The following is a 25,252-nucleotide window of genomic DNA, read 5'->3' on the forward strand; positions in this document are numbered from 1 at the left end:
CGACGACCCAAAATCTATGGGATGCAGCAAAAGCAGTTCTAAGAGGGAAGTTTATAGCAATACAATCCTACCTTAAGAAACAGGAAACATCTCAAATAAACAACCTAACCTTGCACCTAAAGCAATTAGAGAAAGAAGAACAAAAAAACCCGAAAATTAGCAGAAGAAAAGAAATCATAAAAATCAGATCAGAAATAAATGGAAAAGAAATGAAGGAAACGATAGCAAAGACCAATAAAACTAAAAGCTGGTTCTTTGAGAAGATAAACAAAATTGATAAACCATTAGCCAGACTCATCAAGAAAAAAAGGGAGAAGACTCAACACAACAGAATTAGAAATGAAAAAGGAGAAGTAACAACTGTCACTGCAGAAATACAAAAGATCATGAGAGATTACTACAAGCAACTCTATGCCAATAAAATGGACAACCTGGAAGAAATGGACAAATTCTTAGAAATGCACAAACTGCCAAGACTGAATCAGGAAGAAATAGAAAATACGAACAGACCAATCACAAGCACTGAAATTGAAACTGTGATTAAAAATCTTCCAACAAACAAAAGCCCAGGACCAGATGGCTTCACAGGTAAATTCTATCAAACATTTAGAGAAGAGCTAACACCTATCCTTCGCAAACACTTCCAAAATATAGCAGAGGGAGGAACACTCCCAAACTCATTCTACGAGGCCACCATCACCTTGATACCAAAACCAGACAAGGATGTCACAAAGAAAGAAAACTACAGGCCAATATCACTGATGAACATAGATGCAAAAATCCTCAACAAAATACTAGCAAACAGAATCCAACAGCACATTAAGAGGATCATACACCATGATCAAGTGGGGTTTATTCCAGGAATGCAAGGATTCTTCAATATACGCAAATCAAACAATGTGATAAACCATATTAACAAATTGAAGGAGAAAAACCATATGATCATCTCAATAGATACAGAGAAAGCTTTTGACAAAATTCAACACCGATTTATGATAAAAAACCATGCAGAAAGTAGGCATAGAGGGAACTTTCCTCAACATAATAAAGGCCATATATGACAAACCCACAGCCAACATCATCCTCAATGGTGAAAAACTGAAAGCATTTCCACTAAGATCAGGAACAAGACAAGGTTGCCCAGTCTCACCACTCTTACTCAACATAGTTTTGGAAGTTTTAGCCACAGCAATCAGAGAAGAAAAGGAAATAAAAGTAATCCAAATAGGAAAAGAAGAAGTAAAGCTGTCACTGTTTGCAGTGACAGCTCTATACATAGAGAATCCTATACATAGAGAATCCTATACATAGAGAATCCTATACATAGAGAATCCTATACATAGAGAATCTCTATACATAGAGAATCCTAAAGATGCTACCAGAAAACTACTAGAGCTAATCAATGAATTTGGTAAAGTAGCAGGATACAAAATTAATGCCCAGAAAGCTCTGGCATTGCTACACACTAATGATGAAAAATCTGAAAGTGAAATCAAGAAAACACTCCCATTTACCACTGCAACAAAAAGAATAAAATATCTAGCAATAAACCTACCTAAGGAGACAAAAGACCTGTATGCAGAAAATTATAAGACACTGATGAAAGAAATTAAAGATGATACAAACAGATGGAGAGATATACCATGTTCTTGGATTGGACGAATCAACATTGTGAAAATGACTCTACTACCTAAAGCAATCTACAGATTCAATGCAATCCCTATCAAACTACCAATGGCAATTTTCACAGAACTAGAACCAAAAATTTCACAATTTGTATGGAAACACAAAAGACCCCGAATAGCCAAAGCAATCTTGAGAAAGAAAAACGGAGCTGGAAGGATCAGGCTCCCTGACTTCAGACTATACTACAAAGCTAAAATAATCAAGACAGTATGGTACTGGCACAAAAACAGAAAGATCAATGGAACAGGATAGAAAGCCCGGAGATAAACCCACGCACATATGGTCACCTTATCTTTGATAAAGGAGGCAGAAATGTACAGTGGAGAAAGGACAGCCTCTTCAATAAGTGGTGCTGGGAAAACTGGACAGCTACATGTAAAAGTATGAGATTACATCACTCCCTAACACCATACACAAAAATAAGCTCAAAATGGATTAAAGACCTAAATTTAAGGCCAGAAACTGTCAAACTCTTAGAGGAACACAGAGGCAGAACACTCTATGACATAAATCACAACAAGATCCTTTTTGACCCACCTCCTAGAGAAATGGAAATAAAAACAAAAAGAAACAAATGGGACCTAATGAAACTTCAAAGCTTTTGCACAGCAAAAGAAACCATAAACAAGACCAAAAGACAACCCTCAGAACGGGAGAAAATATTTGCAAATGAAACAACTGACAAAGGATTAATCTCCAAAATTTACAAGCAGCTCATGCAGCTCAATAACAAAAAAACAAAAAACCCAATCCAAAAATGGGCAGAAGACCTAAATAGACATTTCTCCAAAGAAGATATAGAGACTGCCAACAAACACATGAAAGAATGCTCAACATCATTAATCATTAGAGAAATGCAAATCAAAACTACCATGAGATATCATCTCACACCGGTCAGAATGGGCATCATCAAAAAATCTAGAAACAATAAATGCTGGAGAGGGTGTGGAGAAAAGGGAACCCTCTTGCACCGTTGGTGAGAATGTAAATTGATACAGCCACTGTGGAGTACAGTATGGAGGTTCCTTAAAAAACTACAAATAGAACTACCATATGACCCAGCAATCCCACTACTGGGCATATATCCTGAGAAAACCATAATTCAAAAAGAGTCATGTACCAAAATGTTCATTGCAGCTCTATTTACAACAGCCCGGAGATGGAGTCAACCTAAGTGTCCATCATTGGATGAATGAATAAAGAAGATGTGGCACATATATACAATGGAATATTACTCAGCCATAAAAAGAAAGGAAATTGAGCTATTTGTAATGAGGTGGATAGACCTAGAGTCTGTCATACAGAGTGAAGTAAGTCAGAAAGAGAGAGACAAATACCGTATGCTAACACATATATATGGAATTTAAGAAAAAAAAATGTCATGAAGAACCTAGGGGTAAGATAGGAATAAAGACACAGACCTACTAGAGAATGGACTTGAGGATATGGGGAGGGGGTAGGGTAAGCTGTGACAAAGCAAGATAGAGGCATGGACATATATTCACTACCAAACATAAGGTAGATAGCTAGTGGGAAGCAGCTGCATAGCACAGGGAGATCTGCTCGGTGCTTTGTGACCGCCTGGAGGGGTGGGATAGGGAGGGCGGGAGGGAGGGAGACGCAAGAGGGAAGGGATATGGGAACATATGTATATATATAACTGATTCACTTTGTTATAAAGCAGAAACTAACACACAATTGTAAAGCAATTATACTCCAATAAAGATTTAAAAAATTCATAAGTTGTATTTAATTCCTACCCCTCTCTTCAGTATTCTAATTTCCATCCATGCATCATTTAACTCAGCAGTGCCATACCTGGTGTGGGGAGGAGTACCTCTTTTCATATGTCAACCGATTCCCTTCTATGGAGAAGCGAAACCCTTTCCTCCTGATGCTGTCTTCAGATTCAGATTTATGGAATTCATCGTCATCTTTCTCTTCTCCACCAGACTGCTCTTTCTGTTTTCTTTTCTTTCTCCGATTTCTTCTTTCCTTTGCACTCTTGGAACTCAACTTGGAGGCTTCAGATGAGCTGTCTGAGAGCCCGCCTGCTGCACTAGGTTCTCTGGAATGCACTGAGGCAGTTACAGCCGCTGCCTGCTACATTGAGGAGAAATGGTCTTAGCATGGAACTAGAGAAGACTTTACCTTTAAAAAAATAGCTAAAGTATTTGCAAAGCATTTTAAAAATAATTTAGCTGACTCCAGCTAATCTTACATCGAAGAAACTCTGCAAGTATAAAAGAAAAATTTTTTCTTTCCATCTAATAAAGGATTTTAGAGTTAATTTGGTTTTCTTTGTGCTAACATTGATTACATTTGTATGATGTTTTACAGACTGCATATTCAAAAGGATCAATCAGACAAGAACATAAATTCATATTACTTTTGGGATTTGATTTACTCTAAAAATTGGTATGTAATTAGCACTGTCTTTTTTTTTTTTTTTTTTTCCCAACTGAAAAAAAACTGGAGCATGGAAGAAAAGCTGATCAGTAACTTGGGGTCTAATCCAAAGATAGGAGGAATGAGATAAAGAGCTGAGATCCTCTTTCCAGTTATTGAAACAGGGTTGTCCAATACTCTCACAATATTATCAATAAAATTTATGGAAGGTGATAAAATCCCTTCCTTACCCCTCCACAATACTCTATTCAGAAGACTGGAGAAGGAAGGGTCAGAAGTTTCGGCTAAGCAAGACAAGATGTTCAGTTCTCCCAAGACCATCCCCAGCTTCTTTAATTTGGCACTGGTTCTTGCTGGCCACATGGTCATGGGATGAAAACAATGTTTTTTGATCACAACTTGTACTAGCCCTAGGTTGGCACTTTTTGATTATTATCATTTTTCCAAGAGTACTCTGAATACAAGGCCTCTTGCAAATAAATTAATACTCCCCAAATAACTTTCTTCTTTAGTAAAGACAGTGAGTTTCGATGCTGAACGGAAAGAGTAAGGAAAGATGGAAGGGATAAGAAGGGCATTTTATTGTACTGTGAGTACTGACACCTCACTATAAGAACAAGTAATTCTTAGGTTCCCCGATCTCCATAAAAATTGATGACTTTCATATGCTTATTGGATACTGCTGTATCAGAGAACATTACAATAGTCAATCACTTTCTTATTTATGTAAGAAAGGCAATTAAGCAACCACATTAAAAGACAACATAGTTTTGGTTAAAGAAAGTAATAGACAATCTTCTAAGAACCACATGAACATTGTTTTATATAATAACCAATAAACTTTTTTCTAAGAAAAGATGATTTCTTAGGATTTTCTTCTAATGCCAGTATACTCATTCAGTAAGTTTCTCACCTGACAAGACCCCAAAATCACATTTTCCCTTGTATTCTAAAAATTTTAAGATGATTAAAATAGCATGAGAGAGTTCTATTGTGGTCCATATCGTAAACATCTTAGAATAATTAAACTAAATGACTTATAGATGATGAAAACAATGTAGAAATCCTTACTAATCCCCTATACTACCAGCTTCTCTTAAGTACAAACAATTATCTGTCTCTCACTTTCTCTCCAGTATTTTTGTAACAACCAAAACAATAAAGAAGGTTTGTACCATGAGACAGGACATATTTGATTTGGTGAATTTACCTGAGTTGATTTGGTGAATTTACCTGAGCTGCTTCCTGTTGCTTTTTAAGCTGTTCAAGCATCTGCTGAAATTCAGCCTCTTTCTGTTCTGCCTCTTCTAAGGTGGCCTGATTCTGCTCCTCATAGGCCATGGCTACCACAGCCAGGATCAAATTTATTAGATAGAATGAGCCCAAGAAAATGACCAGCACAAAAAATATCATGTATGTTTTTCCAGCAGCACGTAATGTCTGAAAATAAGAACACCAGAATTATTTTTTTCAATATTATTTCACAAACGGGTGGCTTTACCTGTCTCCAACTTACTGTGTGTCTTATAGGACTCTGATATAAATAATAATTATGACGTTCACAGCCCCTCCTACCTCGTTGACTGTCTGTTTCTTTAACATCATCCTCTTCCTTCTCCCCTAACTCATGCATTCAACATTCTGATGTGTAGGAGGGAATTCTTGGATTTATCAGGAATAAAGAAGAGTCAAATAAAGTACCATGGAGATCTCCATCAAAGAGCTGAGGCTTTGAATAAAGTTAAGGAAGAGACCAAAGTTATCCTTCTACATCTGCTTATTCATTTTCATCACCTGCCACCTGAAGGATGATACCTGAGTGGGTAAACAGAGTTAAGGGGAATATATGCCTTCTGTTTAGGAGGATCTGTGTCTGGGAAGGGTGGGAAATAGGTTTTGAGCCAAGGGGAAATGAGAGAGAATTGCTGCTCTTGGCATTGCTATGCTTAATATGTGTTATAATCAATAGGATAATTGATTTGGATTTCATAACTAAGCTGGTTTTCTTATATACTTCCAATTAAACACAATATGTGTCTCTTCAGGTTCTCACCAGTTGGTAAAGATTTTCCCAGAAGTCCTGAGTCATCAGTCGAAACAGGGACAAAAAAGCCCAACTGAAGGTATCGAAGCTTGTGTAGCCATAATTGGGATTTCTACCAGCTTTCACACACATGTATCCTTCTGGACATTGGCTGTAAACGTGGCAAAAGAAAGTATTATAAGAAATTCTGCTGTCTTTTTATTCTGGTAGCGTGCTATACTTATGATATTGTCTAGCCAGGAAGATTTGCTACTTCAAGGGATAAAAGTATGATAATAAGCAATTAATACATTTCCCAACTTTTGACTTAACATAATTTTACTATCCACTTGACGTCATCATTAAAATATTGCATAGCATTTCTAGTTATATTTTACAAAACTATTTTCTGTTGGTAATTAGTGTGTTAACATATGTGTAGTTCATTTTCCTACCATGGATAATCCAGAGTCGTCTCATAGCTCACATATACTCATCTAAGGGAAACAGCATTAAAGCTAAAGTATAACTTCTTGTTTTATGAAACATGAAAGCTTGTCTAATATTTAAATAATCCTTCACCTTATAAATAAGCTTAATTATAGCAAATTAGTATGAATAAAGTTACTTGGCTGTTATCTGTCAGTTTGTATAAAAAAAGAGAAAATATATATACACACACACACACACACACGCAGGCACACACAAATGATTGTCTTACCCAGCATCTGAGCTATTTCCACACAGTAGTGCATCTGAAAAACCCTCCAGAAAATAATGATATCCTGTTTAGGAAAAAAAGTCACATGATGAATATTTGCATGACACTGCAAAATGAGAATAGGATGCTCTTTTAAAGTTCATAATTTTAAGTACATTATTATAATTTTAAATATATTATTATAGTTTTAAATACATTATATAATTTATTCAAAGGCACAAGTGTTATTCCCTCTAAATATTAGATATTATATTAAGGAGATTGGATACTTAGTTAATAGTACAAAGCATTTTTTCTTTATGAATGTAAAATTAGTGATAATCACAGGTACTAACATAGTATTTTAAAAGGTATCAGTGTTTTTTTACCCTCCTCATGAAAAATAAAAACTTCATTCTGGGGGCTTCCCTAGTGGCGCAGTGGTTGAGAGTCCGCCTGCCGATGCAGGGGACACAAGTTCGTTCCCTGGTCCGGGAAGATCTCACATGACGCGGAGGGGCTAGGCCCGTGAGCCATGGCCGCTGAGCCTGCGCGTCCGGAGCCTGTGCTCCGCAACGGGAGAGGCCACAACAGTGAGAGGTCCGCGTACCACACAAAACAAAACAAACAAAACTTCATTCTGTAAAAGTAAATAAGAATGACAGGGATTTCTTTGCTTTCTCAAAACAGCTACATATTTCAAAATAAAGGGATTTTAACTTTTCTGAACCGTCTTCTGTATTTTTTAACACTTTATAAATGACTAATAATTATAATTTACATTCTACCAACTTATAGAATATATCATAGGCAGCTTAGTAAAAGATGCATAAATCATGTCAACTGCTAAAACAAGTGAAATAAAAAATAATTTTAAATATTGTACTAAAGCTAAAATAACTATTATAGGTGAATATTTCATTATCTCAAAGTTTTCTGTCTCTGGCAAATTCGCTAGATTCTTTCAACGTCCTGTTGAAGTGTCACTTCCTCTGTGAATTATTCCTTGATAGCTTCTACTTTCTTCCCACTTAAGGATTGGCAAAATTAAGAAATCCTCTCACTGTGCTACCAGTAACATGTATAGCCATTATTATACATTCACTGTCTTATATTGTGATTATTTGCTTACAAATACTGTTCCTTCTTGAAAAAAATGTCTAATCATTAATTATTTCCATATTACTAGTGTTTGGGACCTAGTAGCCTTTCAATAAAGTTTATTGAATTAATAAGTAAAGGGATGACAAAAAGAGAAACACATGGAATTAAAGAGTCATTTTGTAAAAAGGACAATTTTGGATTTTGTAGGAAAAATATTTTCTAGATGCTAAATTTTCTGAGAAATTTACTCTACCTATAGTTCTGTAAGAGATACAAAAATACATAACGGAACTATTTTAATTTTCAATGTCTTTACTTCTCTGAACATAAGAAATTAAGATACAATTTCTTAACTTTTAAATGAAATTAAACAATGTGAAAGGAATATGACAGCTTATGGATACATCTTTTTTTAGTTTATTTAATTTTGGCTGTGCTGGGTCTTGGTTGCTGCGCACAGGCTTTCTCTAGTTGCAGCTAGCGGGGGCTACACTTTGTTGAGGTGCACAGGCTTCTCATTGCCGTGGCTTCTCTTGTTGCGGAACACGGGCTCTAGGTGTGTGGGCTTCAGTAGTTGTGGCTCGGGGGCTCTAGAGCGCAGGCTCAGTAGTTGTGGCACATGGGCTTAGTTGCTCCGTGGCATGTGGGATCTTCCCGGACCAGGGCTTGAACCCGTGTCCCCTGCATTGGCAGGCGGATTTTTAACCACTACACCACCAGGGAAGCCTTGGACAAAGTTTTGATACCAGATATTTATAAGTGAAGTTTTATCCATTAAACTCACTGATATAGAAGTTTAACTTGAAGAAAATATAACTTTCAGTCATAATGTTTATCTTTAATTTTAATAAATTTAATTTTCTATTACTTTCAAAAATAAACCATTTTATTTATATTTGCATTTAGTTTAAAATAATCTTTGCTCAACAAATGGAATATTATTAGAGAAAATGACAAGAAACAGATTTTTAGGGCTGAAAATAGCCTCAGATATTCTTGACTTCTTTTATTTTGAATGTAACAAAAATGGAGTATAATAAATTTTCCCTAGAGTGAATAAATCCTAAGTGACATCCTCATAATCAGTTCCTTGATCTTAGATTAAAACAACAACAACAAAAAAAGATTTCAGGGAGTTGGTGACAGCAGTGGCCTTATAAGGATCATGTGAAGTAAAAAAGGGACATTTCATGTATTCCTCTGACATGTATTTTTCTTAAGGCATTTTTCTTAATCCAGCAATTTACAATTATTTGCAAATTATTTGTTGGCATGTCACTAACATCATGGAAGTGTACATCTGTATCAACCAAGGTATTTTCCAGATCTATAACTATAAAAAGACACTGATTAGTTTTTTTTTTATTATGCTATCATTACTTTAAGAATTATCACTTTCTGGTACATAAAACACATTCTGCAATTAGTGTTTAATGGGTTACATTTACATAATACTTTGGAGTTTACAAAGGGTTTTCAAATACTTTATGTCATTTGATTGTCTCAAATGAGACAATATACAGCATTGTACACTATGATGAGAAGAATGTACAGCAACCCAATATCCTAAGAAAATTTCTTTCAAGCTGAATTTTTCAGCCTCCCATAGGGTTATCAATAAAATAGTTATTATAGTTATCAATTAAATAATTAAATGTATGTGCAAACCATTAGAAGGTGATTAAGAGATCACAACCTGTTATGCAATCATTTAAAAAATTTTCCATGCCTAGATGGAAAGACGATCAACAGTGAAAAAATAAACCTACATGACAGTAATTCTTACTTGAATCTTGAACATATGATTTCCAGTCAAACTCAATGAGAGTTTCGTTTACAAGTGTGCCATTGTAATTCACAGTTATATTCTTCTCTACACTATGTTCCTCCAGGGAAGCATTGGTGGGAGGCCATTGTACACATTTATTCCGCAGGTTGCCCATAAAGAGCTGCAGCCCAATCAGTGCAAACACGCTCAGACAGAACACAGTCAGGATCATGACATCTGAGAGCTTCTTCACAGACTGGATCAGGGCCCCTACGATGGTCTTCAGGCCTGAAAGAAAGAAGGTTATTACTATGAAGACTGAGAATGTCTGAAAATACCAAAAGCGTCACACAATTTTCTTGAAAACATACACTCCATGAATAAGTGTGCAAATGATTGCAGTGCTAGTGGGAGAGCAACACTTCATGGAAGGCTGAAGTGCTTATGGAAATAGACTCTGGAAATGTAAAAAAATCTAAACCATGAAATGAAGATCCATATCCCATTCGGTTGGGAGAAAATAGCTGGAAGTTCATGGTCTTCACAAAGCCTATATTAAGGTCTTATATTTCTCCGTTTTGCTGATGAAACTTGCCCCATACTTTCTTTCATTGGGGCCAGTTTTCAGTTCTATAACAAATTACGTGAAGAAAAATATTTTAAAATTCCTATTCATAAGTAGGAAAGGTTTTGCTATAAAACTGGAAGTGGTTTGGAGTATAATTGCACTTTAGGATAATAACTCCTTGGGGAGTTCCCTGGCTGTCCAGTGGTTAGGACTTGGCGCTTTCACTGCTGTGGCCCGAGTTCAATCCTTGGTTGGAGAACTAAGATCCCGCAAGCTGCACGGCATGGCCAAAACAAAAATGATAATAATAATAATAATCCTCCATGCAGACCCGTGCTACTCTTTATTATCTTATTCCCTTCTCTTTTTAAGCAATATTAAGATTTACATTGTATATACATTGTCATCAATGCCTAAAATGAACAAGAAATTACAGATTGGTACATTTGATATGGAACAAATCCTTGTTATGACTGATGTGGAGAAAAAAACCCAGGACATCTCTAAGTGCAAATCACATAGACTGTATATTACAGTGTCTCATGCAAGAAATTGTTAAGCTCCTAGGCTGATGAAAAATGTGAAAACATAAAATTTTATGATCAAATAACAAGTCATTTTCTGAGTAACACCCAATTTTTATAATTATGATTTTGATGATTTTAATGATTATGACCCCTGATTTTCTGTAATGCTGAATGTCAAGAAAAGAGATGGCTGCTGAAAAAAACATGACGGGTGAGCCTCAGTGTTTAACCCTCACCTGGAATGACTGAAATTGTTTTCAGTGCTCGGAGAACTCTGAATGTTCTCAATGCGGAGACATTGCCCAGGTCCACAAACTCTGTCACATATCTGTAATAGGGAGTTCACACACAAACACAATAACAGAATACAAAGAAAGAGCTGTAGGTGCAAGGATCCTTATGCTTTACACTGATCACTTCTTACCTGGAATTACAGAAATAGCTTTCAAAGCTCTCAAGACTCTGAAAGTCCAAAGAGCTGAAAAATTGCCTAGGCTTACAAATTCTGTTACATACCTGTAGAATTAAATCAGAGTTATTCAAGATTTAAGCAGGATTTATATTATTTGCTTGGGTCTTTTATAAAGACCTTCTTGGTGATTTTGAATGATAATATTGTAAGTAACAATTTAGAAATTAGGGTCTATCACTATGGTTTTCTTTACTCAGATAATTTAAGGCCGTTAACTAGATGTAAACTTCATAACGTACACAATCCTGTTGCCATTTCAAAAAGCAATACAATTGATATCATGTATAATTTAGGAGAATTAAGTAAAAAGAAAATAATTCTTGGCTATAGTTTCATGGAATTAGTTTTTAAAAAATACATGAAAATCATGAAATCATCCAAGAGAAATTTAGACAGATTGACTTATTGCCTATCTGTATGTGATCAGGATTTCCTAGTGTAACTCTTAAGTGAAAGCTAGGCAAATTAAGAACAATATTTTATGGGGGCCCAATGGTTACTCCTGCCATTACTGCTATTTTATTCTCAAGAAACAGTAGCCCCAATATGCCTTCTTCTGAGCTGTGGCCAGAGGGAATGGTGAAGAATCATCCTGACTAGATATGGAATTTAGATGAGATAGGCAGCATCCGTAGCCCTGAGAATATCAGCACCATTTCTCCTCTGCCCATCCATCCACCTCCTTACACCTGTAAGAGGCCAAGAATGCCAGCTCCTGAAGGATGAGAGTGAACTGTATTGGTCCACCTTCCTCCACACTCTAATTTTACCTACTGCTGAGTGGCTTTCTGTTACTTTTCTGAGCGTCTTCTTCCTCGGGGAAGTATATTACTAGACAAAGAAAAAAAATAAGCAGGACTGCAGAAATTGTGCATAATACTGAGTGTATCTGGATGGGAAATAAGGATAAGAAGGTTAATATAAAGAAAAAGATGAAGAAAATTATAAAGGGAAAGAAGAGAGGAAGAAAGGAAAAGGATCAGGTAAGATATAGGAAGAGGCAGAGAGAGTGTGTTTGTTTATATGTCTTAATATCAATTGACTGATGAAATAACAATTTAGTATTAAATACATAATATATTAACTACCTTATTTTTTCTATTAGTTTGATTTGTCAGAATGTTTTGATGTTTATTTTCTATTCTTCTACCAAAGAAGCTGGGGAGAGTGTGTGATGTGGGTAAGGTCAACTGAAATCTGGAGGGTCAGCAGAATTGTTTTTGGCTGTAATTTTAAAAAGCCGTTTTCACAGATGTATTATGAATACATTTATGCTTTCATATTAGGGTGTGTGTGTGTGCATCTGTTGAAAAAGCAGCATGTATGAAATTTGCTGACAGATGTTTGTTACATGTGAAAATTGTAATTTCAATTACTGCAAAGCCTTTATGCCAAAGTGTAATGCCACTTTGACCTCTGTTGCGCTAAATTAAAATCCAGAGCTTAAATATATAAATCACACTGAAATATTCTACAGTTAAAGCAAGCTTATTCTTTAAAAGCATGAGCACTTATAGAAGCCAAAATATAGTCTCTTTTGAAGCTTCCAAGAAAGGCACTTACGCAAATGTAATGACAGTGAAGTCGAGCCAGTTCCATGGGTCCCGAAGGAAGGTAAAATCTTCTAAACAGAAGCCCCTTGCAATAATTTTTATAAGTGATTCAAAAGTATATATTCCTGTGAAAGTGTACCTGGAGACAAGTATCCAAAAAGAATGGATAAACTAATCATTATCTTTCACAGCAATTTCAATTACTTGTCACTCCATTAGGGGAATAGATGAATATTATAAAACGAATCTAAGCAAGTTAATATTATTTTCAGGGAAATAAAACATAGCCGTAAATTTAAAGTCAACTCCCTAACACATGAAGAGTTGGCTTTAAATTGTCCTAAGAGTAGGGTGAGAACCACACTGTATAGAGTGCATCTGAAATGTCTTAGTATTGACATACGTGAAGAGAGCCTCTGAGAATTACCCAGTACATTCACATGATGGAGTAGCTGATCAACAATATCGCAGAAGCATAACATGATCTTCCTTTAGAAAGTAAAAAAACTCAATTTCAGCCAGGTTTTATGAATGAGGGAACATTGACAAATTAGTTTCAAGTTTTTCTCTTTCTTTAAGATAAGCTAGGTTAATTTACTTGGAAAAAAAGAATTTTGTTAACCTCAAAAGTGGGTAAGTTTAATTAAGGTCATAAGAGGTGAAAATTTAGTTTAGAATAAAATACTGAGGCTTAGACTGGAAACTTAGATGTTTCCAAAATTTAAATCTTCTACTCAGTTTAAATGAGCAGAAATTTAGATATTTCCGAGTAGAGACTTAGATGTTTCCAAAGTTTTAATCTTCGACTCAGAAGTTGGAGAATGAAATCATGGCAACTAGGGCAACTTGAGACCTGTAGGCCTCACATGGTACCTTTAATACTTTAGAAATCCTTTGTTTATAAATTTTTTATTTTCTTCAGAATTTTTATCCCTTTTTTGATTGGGTCCAACCTGGAAGTTTCCAGGAAGGGAAAAAGCCCTTGGAAACACCCCCGTGGTGGTTGTTTTAAGGGGCAGCAGGCACAGAGCAATACTGGCTACCACTTCGGCCACGCAAGCAGACTCAGCAGCACTTATCACACATCTGGCCTCTCTGTCCTCAAAAGTATCCCAGAACAGAGCCCATCAATACAGTTAGTAATGCATCTGGTTTCTGAAAATCCTACCCTTTCACTTCAGTTAGCTTAGCCCTCAATTAAATTTTCAAGTTTGAAAATCCCAAATTTTGTGGGCTTTTTTTTTCCAGCAAAGTTTTTGGTGACCACATTTGAAACTGATATAGGCCTGTCATGGAGTGGATGTGTCTGATGGAAGTGAAAACTTTGTGAGGCTCAATATTATCCTTTTAGGGCAAGTGTAAGACTCACTGAATTCATCTGGAAATGAACTGGAACCAAGGTCTACCATATTGGTTCCTTTCTGTGAGTACTTTCATAACATTTGCTTTGGTCACTGTAGATCCTACAGGAAAAGTGGCGAGTGTCCAAGAATGATGGGCTTCTGGTAACCACCAAGTACACGTGAAGGAGAGAGATTAAATACTAAATACACACATATAGATATAGATATAGATATATATGTCTGTATGTCTATTTATCTATACACACACACATATACATATTCATGTAGGCCGCTTAAAACGTAAGTTGAACTTACTCTACATTCTTTGTCCAGTCGGGAGGGTTACTCATTGTCATAAACACACAGTTCGTCAAAATAGTGCACATAATTAGCATGCTGAATAATGTAGGTCATTGTTAAGGAACACACAAAAGAAAACCCAAATCCATGTATCATATTACATAAAACTAACATTGAAAAGCTCAACCTGCAGTTTGGCCAGGACTCAGGGACAAATACCCTATGCGCAAGTCATCTAATCTCTTTAAATTTCATTTTTATCATCCATAAAATTTGGATAATAATATCACCCTCACAGAGTAATTGTATAGATTAAGTGAGATAATGTATGAGAAAGCTTTATAAAAAGTATGAAGTGCGGCTTTTGCTACTATTATTAAATCAATCTATTTACCTCCCAGAAGACTTCAGGGGGAAACCTGTGGGCACTTTGGAGTGGTACAGCTTTTGAGCAGAGAGCACTGACTTGAACTAATTTAGTTGATTAAAATAGTAAATTGTTGAGAAAGGCACATCCTTGCAGAATTGTAACTTCTTAAATACATGTGATACAATATAGTTGAATACATTAAAATTTATGTAGTTAAAGTACAGCATGGTGTTAAGGGTCGGGTTGCTCTATTTCAGCTGAGTTTGTAAACGTGTAGCAGCACTGGATAAGATTGAAAGTGAATATTCTTCAAGGCATGACTTAACATGATGTGAATGTAATTAAAATTCAACATAAAGGTGATCTTAGCAACATAAAAGTGACTTGGGCGAGTCACTCAGCCTCTCTGTGCCATGGAAGCTTCTTGTATCTCTACTGAATTTTATGCAGTGGAGCTAATCAGGTATGGAACTCATAGTTTGAGGTACAGATTAAATGGGTTAATATGTGTGAAGTACTTGGAACAGGTCTGTATATTAGTAGACATGATCTAAGTGTTAGCTAAAACCAATGACTAACTATGACATAACAGAATTATGGAGCTGAAAAGGACCTTAAAAAACAACTGTTTAATCCCTATATTTTAGAAATCAGAGAAATAATGCGTAAGCTCTAAAGAAATTAGATAACTTGGCCACAGACTAAAACACAGGTTTATTACTTTCACATCCAATATTCTTTCCACTACAGTTTACTGCCAAAGCAAACATTTTCCGTGTGTGAAAAAGAAAGTTTTCATCAAATGACCACATGATGGCACTAGGAACACAAACTAGGATGATGAAACCTCCATAAATGTAAAAACCCCGAACATATAAATTTTGCGTTTCAAATCTTTGATTTTTAATAATATCGTATTTATACCATAAGAAATCTCTTGCTATCAGTTTAGAAATAGAACAGATTTTTAGGTTTTAAAGTCTTTTTTTCAAAAAATCAGGTAGTGTAAGTTTATGATAATTATAATAGTATTTCTATATTTATTATTGCCAAAGCCATCAAATGAGACATAATCAGAAGTGAAGGTTTTTGCCAATGAATATGAACAGACGAATTTAGTTGCAGAATCCTTTTTTAACACCAACGAGAATCTCAAAGCCAAATCCCTAAAGACCACTTGGAAATACAATCTTAGCGTCTTTCATTAACTTCCAAAGCCTTTACTAAGCAATCAGTTTTGCACAGCAGAGTCATAATTCAATGACTTAAATTTGAAATTAAGCCAATATTCCAGTACTTCCTCACAGATTTCATTAGGAAAGTTCAAAAACTAGCTAAATATTGGCCAAAGCCCCCTGATCTTCTCCCATGGAAAATATGCTTAAAGGTTAATTCTAAGGCACACTAAAATGTTTTGTATTATAGATAGCTCTACATTGGCTCTGGATGGAATTTTTTTGCTATTATATCATTATCCACTGCAAATTCTAGAAAATCAGAAACTTTGTACCATATCTTAAAAATAAATATGGCTATTTACACTAGATTTGTAGGACTTGATACGTATGTTTTTAGAAAGATATATATAATGTTAAAGACTTTGATGTATAATATATATTTGAAAGATATATATATAGTACATATATAATATCAAAGACTATGTAAGTTTCAGTGACATCTATGTAATAAACTTTAAGAATAAGGCTTATATGACCAAAGAAAATACAAAATGAGGGTGATAAAACCACAGAATATGGACATTTCCCAAGTTAATTTTATATTTAGCTACAAAGCATTTATAGATTATGTACTAATAGCTAATATTGATCGCATGAAAAGGATATGAATGTACCAAAATCTTAATAGCTATTTTCCTAAGAGGATTGAAGGGAGTTAAAATGTACAGGGCAGAAGTGGCACTGAACCGGAAGATGGCCTTCCCTTTATTCAATACTATAAAAGTCTGTAAGATAGGAACACATAGAAGTATAAAAGTATAGACCATTTAAACTCTATTACCCACCTTCTATCATTTGTCAAAATGAATTATTCCAGTGTTGCAACTTCCGACGTGCACCATGAAGACAAACTGTTACTGGATCTCTTCTTAACTAGAGACAACATCCAATGGTATAACTCACCTTTGACTTGATACTTACCTGCAATTTTATCGTATATAAGACAGTTAGCCAAGATAATTTATTTATTTTCTTAATATTTTAAATATCTGAGTTAAAGGAAAAAGTCTCAAATGGGTGCACGTATCATTTCATTCTACAGATCTTAGGACACTACATTCCTTTTACAGTGATTTCAGCTTTTCCATTTCAAATATCTTGAAAACTAATGCTCTGGAATGCGAAATCATTCAGTAAAACAAATAATATTTTTGAAATAAATATTCTTTTACCATTTCTGCTTATAAAATAAACATTATCACTCTATTTATAATAGGAAATAAAAACAGCCACCATCAAACCCAGTCTTGGGTTAAATGGCTGTAATCCAATAATTGATTTCTGGAGGCCAAGCTCCCTGGAGAGTATCTGTTGACCAGGAGTGCTAAACTCTGTATTGGGATTTCTGAGTTAGCTGACACACTGAATTCTAGTCCCAACTGGCTGCCTATTTCATGTAGTGCTTTCTTAGAGGAAAAGCTCAAAGCCCCTGCAGAATCTAGGATCCATGGATGTGAATGGAACTGGCATTCTAAAAATTAGACGTATCTGAGCACAATTAGCAGTGTGTGGACAAAAACAAACAAACAAACAACAACAAAAAACAAAGCAGCAACATACAATCGTGTATCAAGGATTCTGACTCAGTGTTTCCTAAGACCTTTGTGTACATTCAGATTGGGGGGAGTGGAACCTATTTCTCTATGAAGAACATATCTTGAGAAGGGAACTCCAAATCTGTTAAATTTAAACCCCATTCTCCAAAAGTACTGTTTTTCTGACTGAGGACACACATCTGTGTAGATCACATTATGACATAGCAAGCATTAACCTTATGTTTACTTTCTACTAAAAATCTTTGACAAGGGTTTATTCTCTACATTTAGTCTTCAGGTCATTTATAGATTTCTCATTTCTTTTCTCCTCTACCTTCAGGGTTTTCTAAATTGAAATAGAGTAATTACTCCAAAACATTTACTGAGTTGCTGTTTGAAAATAGCACTTCCTCGCTGGTATATGTCAGAGTGCCCTAAATCAGGGCTGTGAAAATGGTCCCCCTACCAGTGCTGGTCTCCAAGTTGTTCCTGATCTGTGACAAGATTTGAGAGTAAGTATTTAGAAACGTGTAAGACAATTTGACAGACTAATTTTACATCTGTTGAATGTAATAATGAAAAGACAGGGTGTATTTTCCAGGTCTGTTTTTCATTTCAACTTTCTGGAAATTAATTTTATTGTATTTTATAGAATAGCAACCACACCTTCACAACAGAGAGTTTGAGATGCATTGCTCTACATCTAACTTTGACTCCATATTTCCACTTTCATCTTTGATGGACTGTGGGTCCAGAGTACAAAGAAAACTGTGTCACAACGTCCATTTATAGGGGGGGAGAGTTTCACCTGTGCTTATTGGAGGAGCAATCACCCGTGCCTACTTAGTGCTCTTTTTCTCTAATTCATTCAGTGCCCCTGTCCCTAAATGGCATTGTGAGATCATCATAAAATGTGCACAGACTTCTGCAATGCAAATGCCTTTGCCCTAGGGAGTACACACATGCACGGACACAGAAAGGCTCTGAGTGAGCTAAATCAGGACCAAATATGGTCCACCTTGCAAACCAATTGCCTATGCTTCCTTTCCCCAAAATTATGCTGAGTAAAACCTGATGGAAATATTGTGATCTGGGAGTGGGAGAGCCAGTAAAAACATAATGTAGAATATATTTTTTTTAAATAAGAATTCCCTCATTTCAAATAATATTACAAGCCTAATTTTGGAAAAGAAGTTACAGTCCATACGGGACCTAAATCATGGGCTAGAGGAAGAGGGGAATGAAGATGGTACTGATTGTCACTCAGTGGATAAGAATAATAATCCAGCTCATTGTGAGGAGATGAGACCATGTGCAGAAGAGATGACCTGTGTCTTTGGCTCTGTGGCCACCCTCCAGCCCAAACCATGAGCAGACCTAACAAAAAAAGAAGTAGAAGAGATGGAGGAAGAAGGTAATGAAACCAAAGGCAAAGCTGCAGAGGCCAAAAGAAAGGGTTGGAGAGAGAAAGAAATTCTGCCCTAAGGACCAAGAAGAAAAAGAAGCAAGACTCAGAAGCTGAACCAAGAGGAACCCAAAAAGGCAGGGCAAAGGGTCAGAACTCAGCAGGGTAAAGCTAACGAAAGCCACGGCACCCTGATGCTGATAAATACTTCTCAATCTAAAAGTCCTTTCACATAGAGGAATTAATATTTTGACACAAAAGTGAAAGGCAAAAGGACAAAATTCCCAATTGTTCAAGGCTTAGATGGAAACTTTTACTGCTTTTAGGGTATATTCTCTTTATTTATTTAAAAAATTCAAAGAATGTATTTTAACTTCATATTTATAAGAAGTATGTGTACAGTGTGTAAGTGCTTACAATTAGAATGTATAATGGAATTAATGAGATTTTCCTGTACAGCAATATTTGTTCTCCTTTAATTTTTCACAAGCCGTATAGATAGATAAGACATCCTTGATAGAGCTCCTGGGAAGCTGATGATAACACCGGCACTAAGGGACTATTTCAGAGGGTTTCTTCTGTGAGGACTTTGCTGTTCCCAGGTTGAAACATATATTTACATACAAACTACACAAATGTGGCTTTAAAGTGTTTATGGATTCATTTTAAACAGCTGAATTATAGAGCAGTCCAATATTAGAATCTTGACTCTGTTACCATTTTTATGTCAATAAGTTCCATTTAGAACTTCAAATTTGCTATTTGTAACTGATCTTCTATCTATTTCCTCATCTACCTGTATCCATCCTCCTTATATTTACTTGCACAGAGAAGAAGCCAAACATTTAGTTTCTAAGTGTTGAGGATTAATGAAAGGATACTTGCCCCTAAAGACTCTCAAATACATGTTTCCCCAAATAATGGTATTGATAGTATTGAAGGGAGAAGAGAGTCAGAAGGGAACGCTGTTTACTTACAACTGGTCAAGTAACTCTAGAATTTTCAAACATACAGATATTTGCCTTCCTCATTTCACAGATAAGAAAGGGATCAAAAAGGAAAGAATTAAAAGACTAGCCAAGATGTTACTATTACCCCCACCCCATTTTTTTTTATTGTGGTAGAATACACATAACATAAAATTTACCATCTTGTCTATTCTAAGTGTACAAGTTCAGTGTTGACTTTTTCAAAGAATGTACTGAATGGCTTATTAGAGGAAAGTATTTTAGCATCCTTTAAATCTAATTAGTTTAATACAAATTTCATTAACATAACTACTCAGGACAATTTTTATTGCATTACGTCACTTCAGTAGAAAAGAAAAACTTCAAAATTGATGGTGGAGGAGAAACGGCTGGTATAGTAGTATCCAGCTTGAAACAGGCTTTCTATTTTTTTTACAGCCCAAGGCTGTAGGAAACTCATGAAATCATTTTAACCTGAGAATAACACTGTGCCTCAGAACCAATTTCAAAACAGCATTTTGACTGAATTAGAGATGAGATTCTATATATAAAAATATCACACATTTGTAGGAATGTAACTCTCTTCACATACTAGATACTGATCAGGCTTGTCACTTATCTCTTCATGTATAGCTACCAAACTCAAGTAGCATTTATAATGTCCCTATATGATAAGCTGTTAATATGTATGAGCGTGGTGGACACCTGGAAAGCAGCCTGGATCTAATTCTCAGCTCAATTGTTAATTCAATTGACTTCAATGCAGAAGATTTGTGTTAATTGTTTAGCACAATATTTGCAAAGCTCTGTGCTAAAGTTTATAGGGAAAACAAAGACCCCCAAGTAGTTTGGGGTAAATAGTAAGTTATGACCCCAAGAAGCTTGAAAACTAGTAAATGTTCAACTATCTATACTATCGGAAGAAAATCTAGAAGGGTAAGTGAAGGTGTACTTAGACTGGAGCTGCCCAATAGAAATATTACATGAACTACAAATTTAAGCCACATACGTGATTTTAAATATTCTAGTGGCCATGTTTAGAAAAAGAAAAAGAAGCAGATGATATTAATTTGAATAATGTTTTCTTTAACCCAATATATCCAATAAATTATCATTTGGGGATGAAGTCAGTATTAAAAATTATTGAGATAGTTTACATCCTCTTGTCATACCAACTGTATGTCTTCAGAGACTGAACCACATTTCAAGTACATTTCAAGTACAATAGCCATACATGACTAACGTCCACTGAATTGGGCAGTGCAGACCTAGGTGTAAACCATTCATCGTACTGCCAGTTCATACTCTCTTCAGCAAGCCTTGCCAGGTAAAAGTCAATCCTAGCTTTAAAGAAAACAACAACAACGAAAACCCAAACAGGTAAACACCCCTGATAATCAAAGCTTAATAGTCTGGAAAGCAAATTAGAAAAACATAAGTAGGATTTGTTTTAACTTACGTATTTATTCAGTGCAGACTCTGGAGTTGGATGCCTGGCTCAAAATCTGGTGGTGCTGCCTTCCAGCACTGAGATCCTGGACAAGTTACTAACTTTTCTGTGACTTATTTGCCTCTTTTGAAAAATGGGAATAAGTACACTAAGTTCACAGAGGTGTTGTGATTCCAATTCAGTAGGTCAGATTCTGATGCCTAGTATTCTGTACTTTTAATAAATAACTCAGGTGAGCCTGCAATAGGAGAGCTGTGAATCTGGTTTTATTAACAGTTCTCATGTTGTGTACCTGGAGTAAAATCCTTCCCCTTTATCTAACTGCATAGTCAATAAGGAAACACATAGGTTATAATAATTTGGTAGGATTGCTATTTATGAATCTGTACCCATTACTATTTAGTAGTCTTTTTTTGTCTCTGGGTTTTTAGAAAGTGTTTGCTTATTTTTTTTTTCACTCAGGATGGACACTGGATTTAACAAGCCATAGTTTTCCAGTTCCCTTTTAAAAATATGTCCATTATCTTAACTTTTCTTTCATTCTAGGGGTCTTGTTCCTTAAATAGTTTAAACCTAATGCTCAGCTTTGTGTTTATCTAAACATTATTGAAAAATTGCCAAATCACAGGATTGACTCCAAATTTACTGCAATTTCACTGCTCTAAAAGTAAATGAACTGGCAAAAGCAAGAAATAACAGAGGAAGGTGAGCAACGATCATGAACAATAGAAAAATGCAGAATATACTATTGGTTGATTCCACTTATGCCTTAGCCTCAAAATTTAAAGAGGCAATTTTCAACTTGTACTTACACTGTGATCCAAAAATGTGTTTGGAGGTCAATTGTTTGCAACTTTGAACATATTTTCCCAAAGAAAGGAGATACATATATATATATATATATATATATATATATATATATTTTTTTTTTTACACAGAGATTCAAAAACCTATGTAATTCCTAATTAAATAGAATTCTGTATAATGACAATGTGAAACTTTATCCCTGTGTATAAGCAAGTGTGACTCTGAAAATGGTAACAGACTTCTAAGCTGGGTTGCAAGGTATACCTCTCTCCCCTTGATGTTGCCTTGGCATTCAAACTAGGGAAATTCCCTGGCTCTATCTTCTGCCAGAAGTGGGGGTCAACTTTGTCTAGCTCTAAGCTGCTGGCTCGAGAAGAGGTTCCATCGGGAAAAGGCAGAATGAGACCACATGGCAGGAGGAGGGATGCTGCAGAGCTTTGGGTGTAAAGAATTGCATAGACAAGAGATTCCGATTAGTATACATCTCTGGGGACATCTCTTGTTCTGGGCCAATTCCAAGGCATCTAATTCTTTTTTTCTTTTTTTTTCCTGTGAGCTCTCTAAATGGTCTCACCTACTTCCTTGCCTATCTTTTTCTTAATAACCTGTGGATTCAGGCCAAGATTTTCCTCCTTTTCTGGCTCACTGAGAGATGGAAAGCTTTCTCACAGGTTCTCTACCTGACTCTGAAGTTAGTGTGCAATATGTTAAAAAATGTTTTCCCTCCCAATCTCATTCTGTCTTACCCCTTAGATGTGGGATAATAAGCCTAAAGAACAACTTGTGGACTTGTGCCTCCCGTGGACCACCAAGCATTAATATCCATCCCTCATCTAATTGCACAGGGGTCTTGTAGCCAGGGATCACAAACCAAAACGCCCCACAGAGGCTAGGCAGTGTGAGAGACCTGCCAATTTTGGGCATGCAAATCAGTGATGCCAGATCTGATATAGTATGAGAAATCCTAAATATGCACGATTATACATGTGTGTGTGCAATCTTCTGATTTATAAATCTCAGACACTAATTCAAAATTGTAAACAATATTGCATGAGGCACAAACAAAAATGTGTCTGGGGGCTCAAGGCTTTAGAGTTTTTTTTATCTTTGCTTTAAGTTCATGCAAAAGAGAAAAAGTTGTACCCAGAAAAGAGTCTGTAAAATTGCTGGTCCCTAGGCTTTAGCTGGGTAGAACAGATGCAGTGGGGCCGGTGCTGGAGAGTTCCCCAGCTGGGCTCCTATCAGCCAGGGTTACAGATGCTTCTGCCTCTATCTCAGACAGAGAGAAAAAATTATAGCCAGAGGGTGAAACGATAAAATCTGGGGGTCAAATATGTCTCATCCCTGTTATCTTCAGCCCATAGCATGGGTATGGTACACTATTATATGCTCAGCAAACTTTTCATTGACAGAAAAGGACTAACTGGCCCAGTTTTATTGAAGACTTTTCTGTGTGACAACTTTGGGCAAACTCTTCCATGTCTATTTCTACATCTGAATGAAGATTATAACAATACTAACCTCAGGGTTGTTTAAAGGATGAAATGAAACAAAATGAAATAAAACATGAGAATCTCCTTAATGAATTCAAAGAGCCATATACACTCAAGGATTAAGGGATTAAAAATGTGTGTCTCTCTGGTTCTCAAATATATACACATACAAACACTTGTGTATTTGAAAGCAACGCCAATTCTCACATTGGAACTTTGCCGTTCAGTTTCCTTCCTCCCAAATTTCATATTCAGAAAACAATGCCATCCATTTGTTCCCATCTGATAAGCATTACACCTCCAAAATAGATTCTGATCCCATCCATTATTGTCTTCATTGTCAAAAATCTAGACCAAGCCTCCATAAAGACTCCCAATTTGATCTTTAAAAATGTGAAGTGGGGACTTCCCTGGTGGTGCAGTGGTTAAGAATCTGCCTGCCAACACAGGGGACACGGCTTCAAGCCCTGGCTCAGGAAGATCCCACATGCCGCGGAGCAACTAAGCCCGTGTGCCACAACTACTGAGCCCGCGTGCCACAACTACTGAGCCTGCGTGCCACAACTACTGAGCCCGCGTGCCACAACTACTGAAGCCCGTGCACCTAGAGCCCGTGCTCCGCAACAAGAGAAGTCACTGCAATGAGAAGTCCACACACCTCAATGAAGAGTAGCCCCCGCTCGCTGCAACTAGAGAAAGCGTGGGCGCAGCAACGAAGACCCAACACAGCCAAAAATAAATAAATTTATTAAAAAAAAAAAAAGTGAAATGAACATTGTCACTTCTCTACTCAAAGTGTTCAGAGAATTCATTTTGCCCTTAGACTTCGAACTCCTTAAGATGTCCTAAAAGGAGCCTTGATCTAGCCCCAGGGCCACCTCCCCAATCACATCTTACTCGCCTTTTACTTACTACAGTCCTGCTATATTACATGTCTTCTTATGGGCTATTCCCTTTCCCTGGAAGGTTTCTCTCCCTTCTTCTTTCTACCCTTGAGATCCCAATATAAATGCCATTTCTTTACAGAGGCAAATAATTTAAGTTTCCTGAATCTGTCCTCTTTGAAAAACAGGTGCTTATCACCCTATTAGAATCCGGTGGGAAATGTACTTCTCTAATTATTTTAGAAGCTGATCCAGACCCCCTGAGTCTCAAAGATTTTAGTTTTTATAAAGGCGGGGGATGCCCCTGATTGAGCAGAAGTAGTAAAGCAACAAGTCAGGTTTGGGAAATACCGCCAGCCTAAGAGATGAGTACAGATGGCAAAGTGGCATGAGTGGAGGGGCAGGAAAGCAGTGACAGGCTTATTTAGAGTCTATCACTGACTTCTCTTCTCCACTGGTATCATTAGTGTGACAACTGCAAACCCAGAGTAGCATGGTGATGAGCCATGGAAGCTGACGGATCTGGTTTTAAATCTAGTCTCTGTTACTTAGTAACTTTATGATCTTAGGAAAATTAACTTTATCTCAGTTTCATTATTTTATTTTATTTTATTTTATTTTTTTAGTCATCAATTTTATACACATCAGT

At 36.2% G+C, this 25,252-nt stretch overlaps 1 protein-coding gene across 6 annotated transcripts in view; it reads right to left on the bottom strand.

Moving 5' to 3' along the window:
• The window catches only part of LOC136125958 (sodium channel protein type 1 subunit alpha), a 93,141-nt gene that overhangs the window by 62,145 nt on the left and 5,744 nt on the right, over window positions 1-25,252 (bottom strand). For 3 of the 6 annotated variants that reach the window (XM_065880985.1, XM_065880984.1, XM_065880982.1), the window contains exons 2-10: window positions 16,668-16,786; window positions 14,469-14,558; window positions 12,821-12,949; window positions 11,022-11,113; window positions 9,709-9,978; window positions 6,840-6,903; window positions 6,149-6,290; window positions 5,329-5,535; window positions 3,505-3,786 (exon numbers count right to left, since the gene is read on the bottom strand). In XM_065880985.1, coding sequence (XP_065737057.1) covers window positions 3,505-3,786; window positions 5,329-5,535; window positions 6,149-6,290; window positions 6,840-6,903; window positions 9,709-9,978; window positions 11,022-11,113; window positions 12,821-12,949; window positions 14,469-14,558; window positions 16,668-16,786 — 1,395 coding nt within the window. Of the gene's footprint in view, window positions 1-3,504; window positions 3,790-5,328; window positions 5,536-6,148; window positions 6,291-6,839; window positions 6,904-9,708; window positions 9,979-11,021; window positions 11,114-12,820; window positions 12,950-14,468; window positions 14,559-16,667; window positions 16,787-25,252 lie in introns of all 6 variants that reach the window. The other 3 variants (XM_065880983.1, XM_065880980.1, XM_065880979.1) reach the window with 1 other exon arrangement.

The sequence above is a fragment of the Phocoena phocoena genome, chromosome 7 (assembly GCF_963924675.1).
Source record: "Phocoena phocoena chromosome 7, mPhoPho1.1, whole genome shotgun sequence".
Taxonomy (NCBI): domain Eukaryota; kingdom Metazoa; phylum Chordata; class Mammalia; order Artiodactyla; family Phocoenidae; genus Phocoena; species Phocoena phocoena.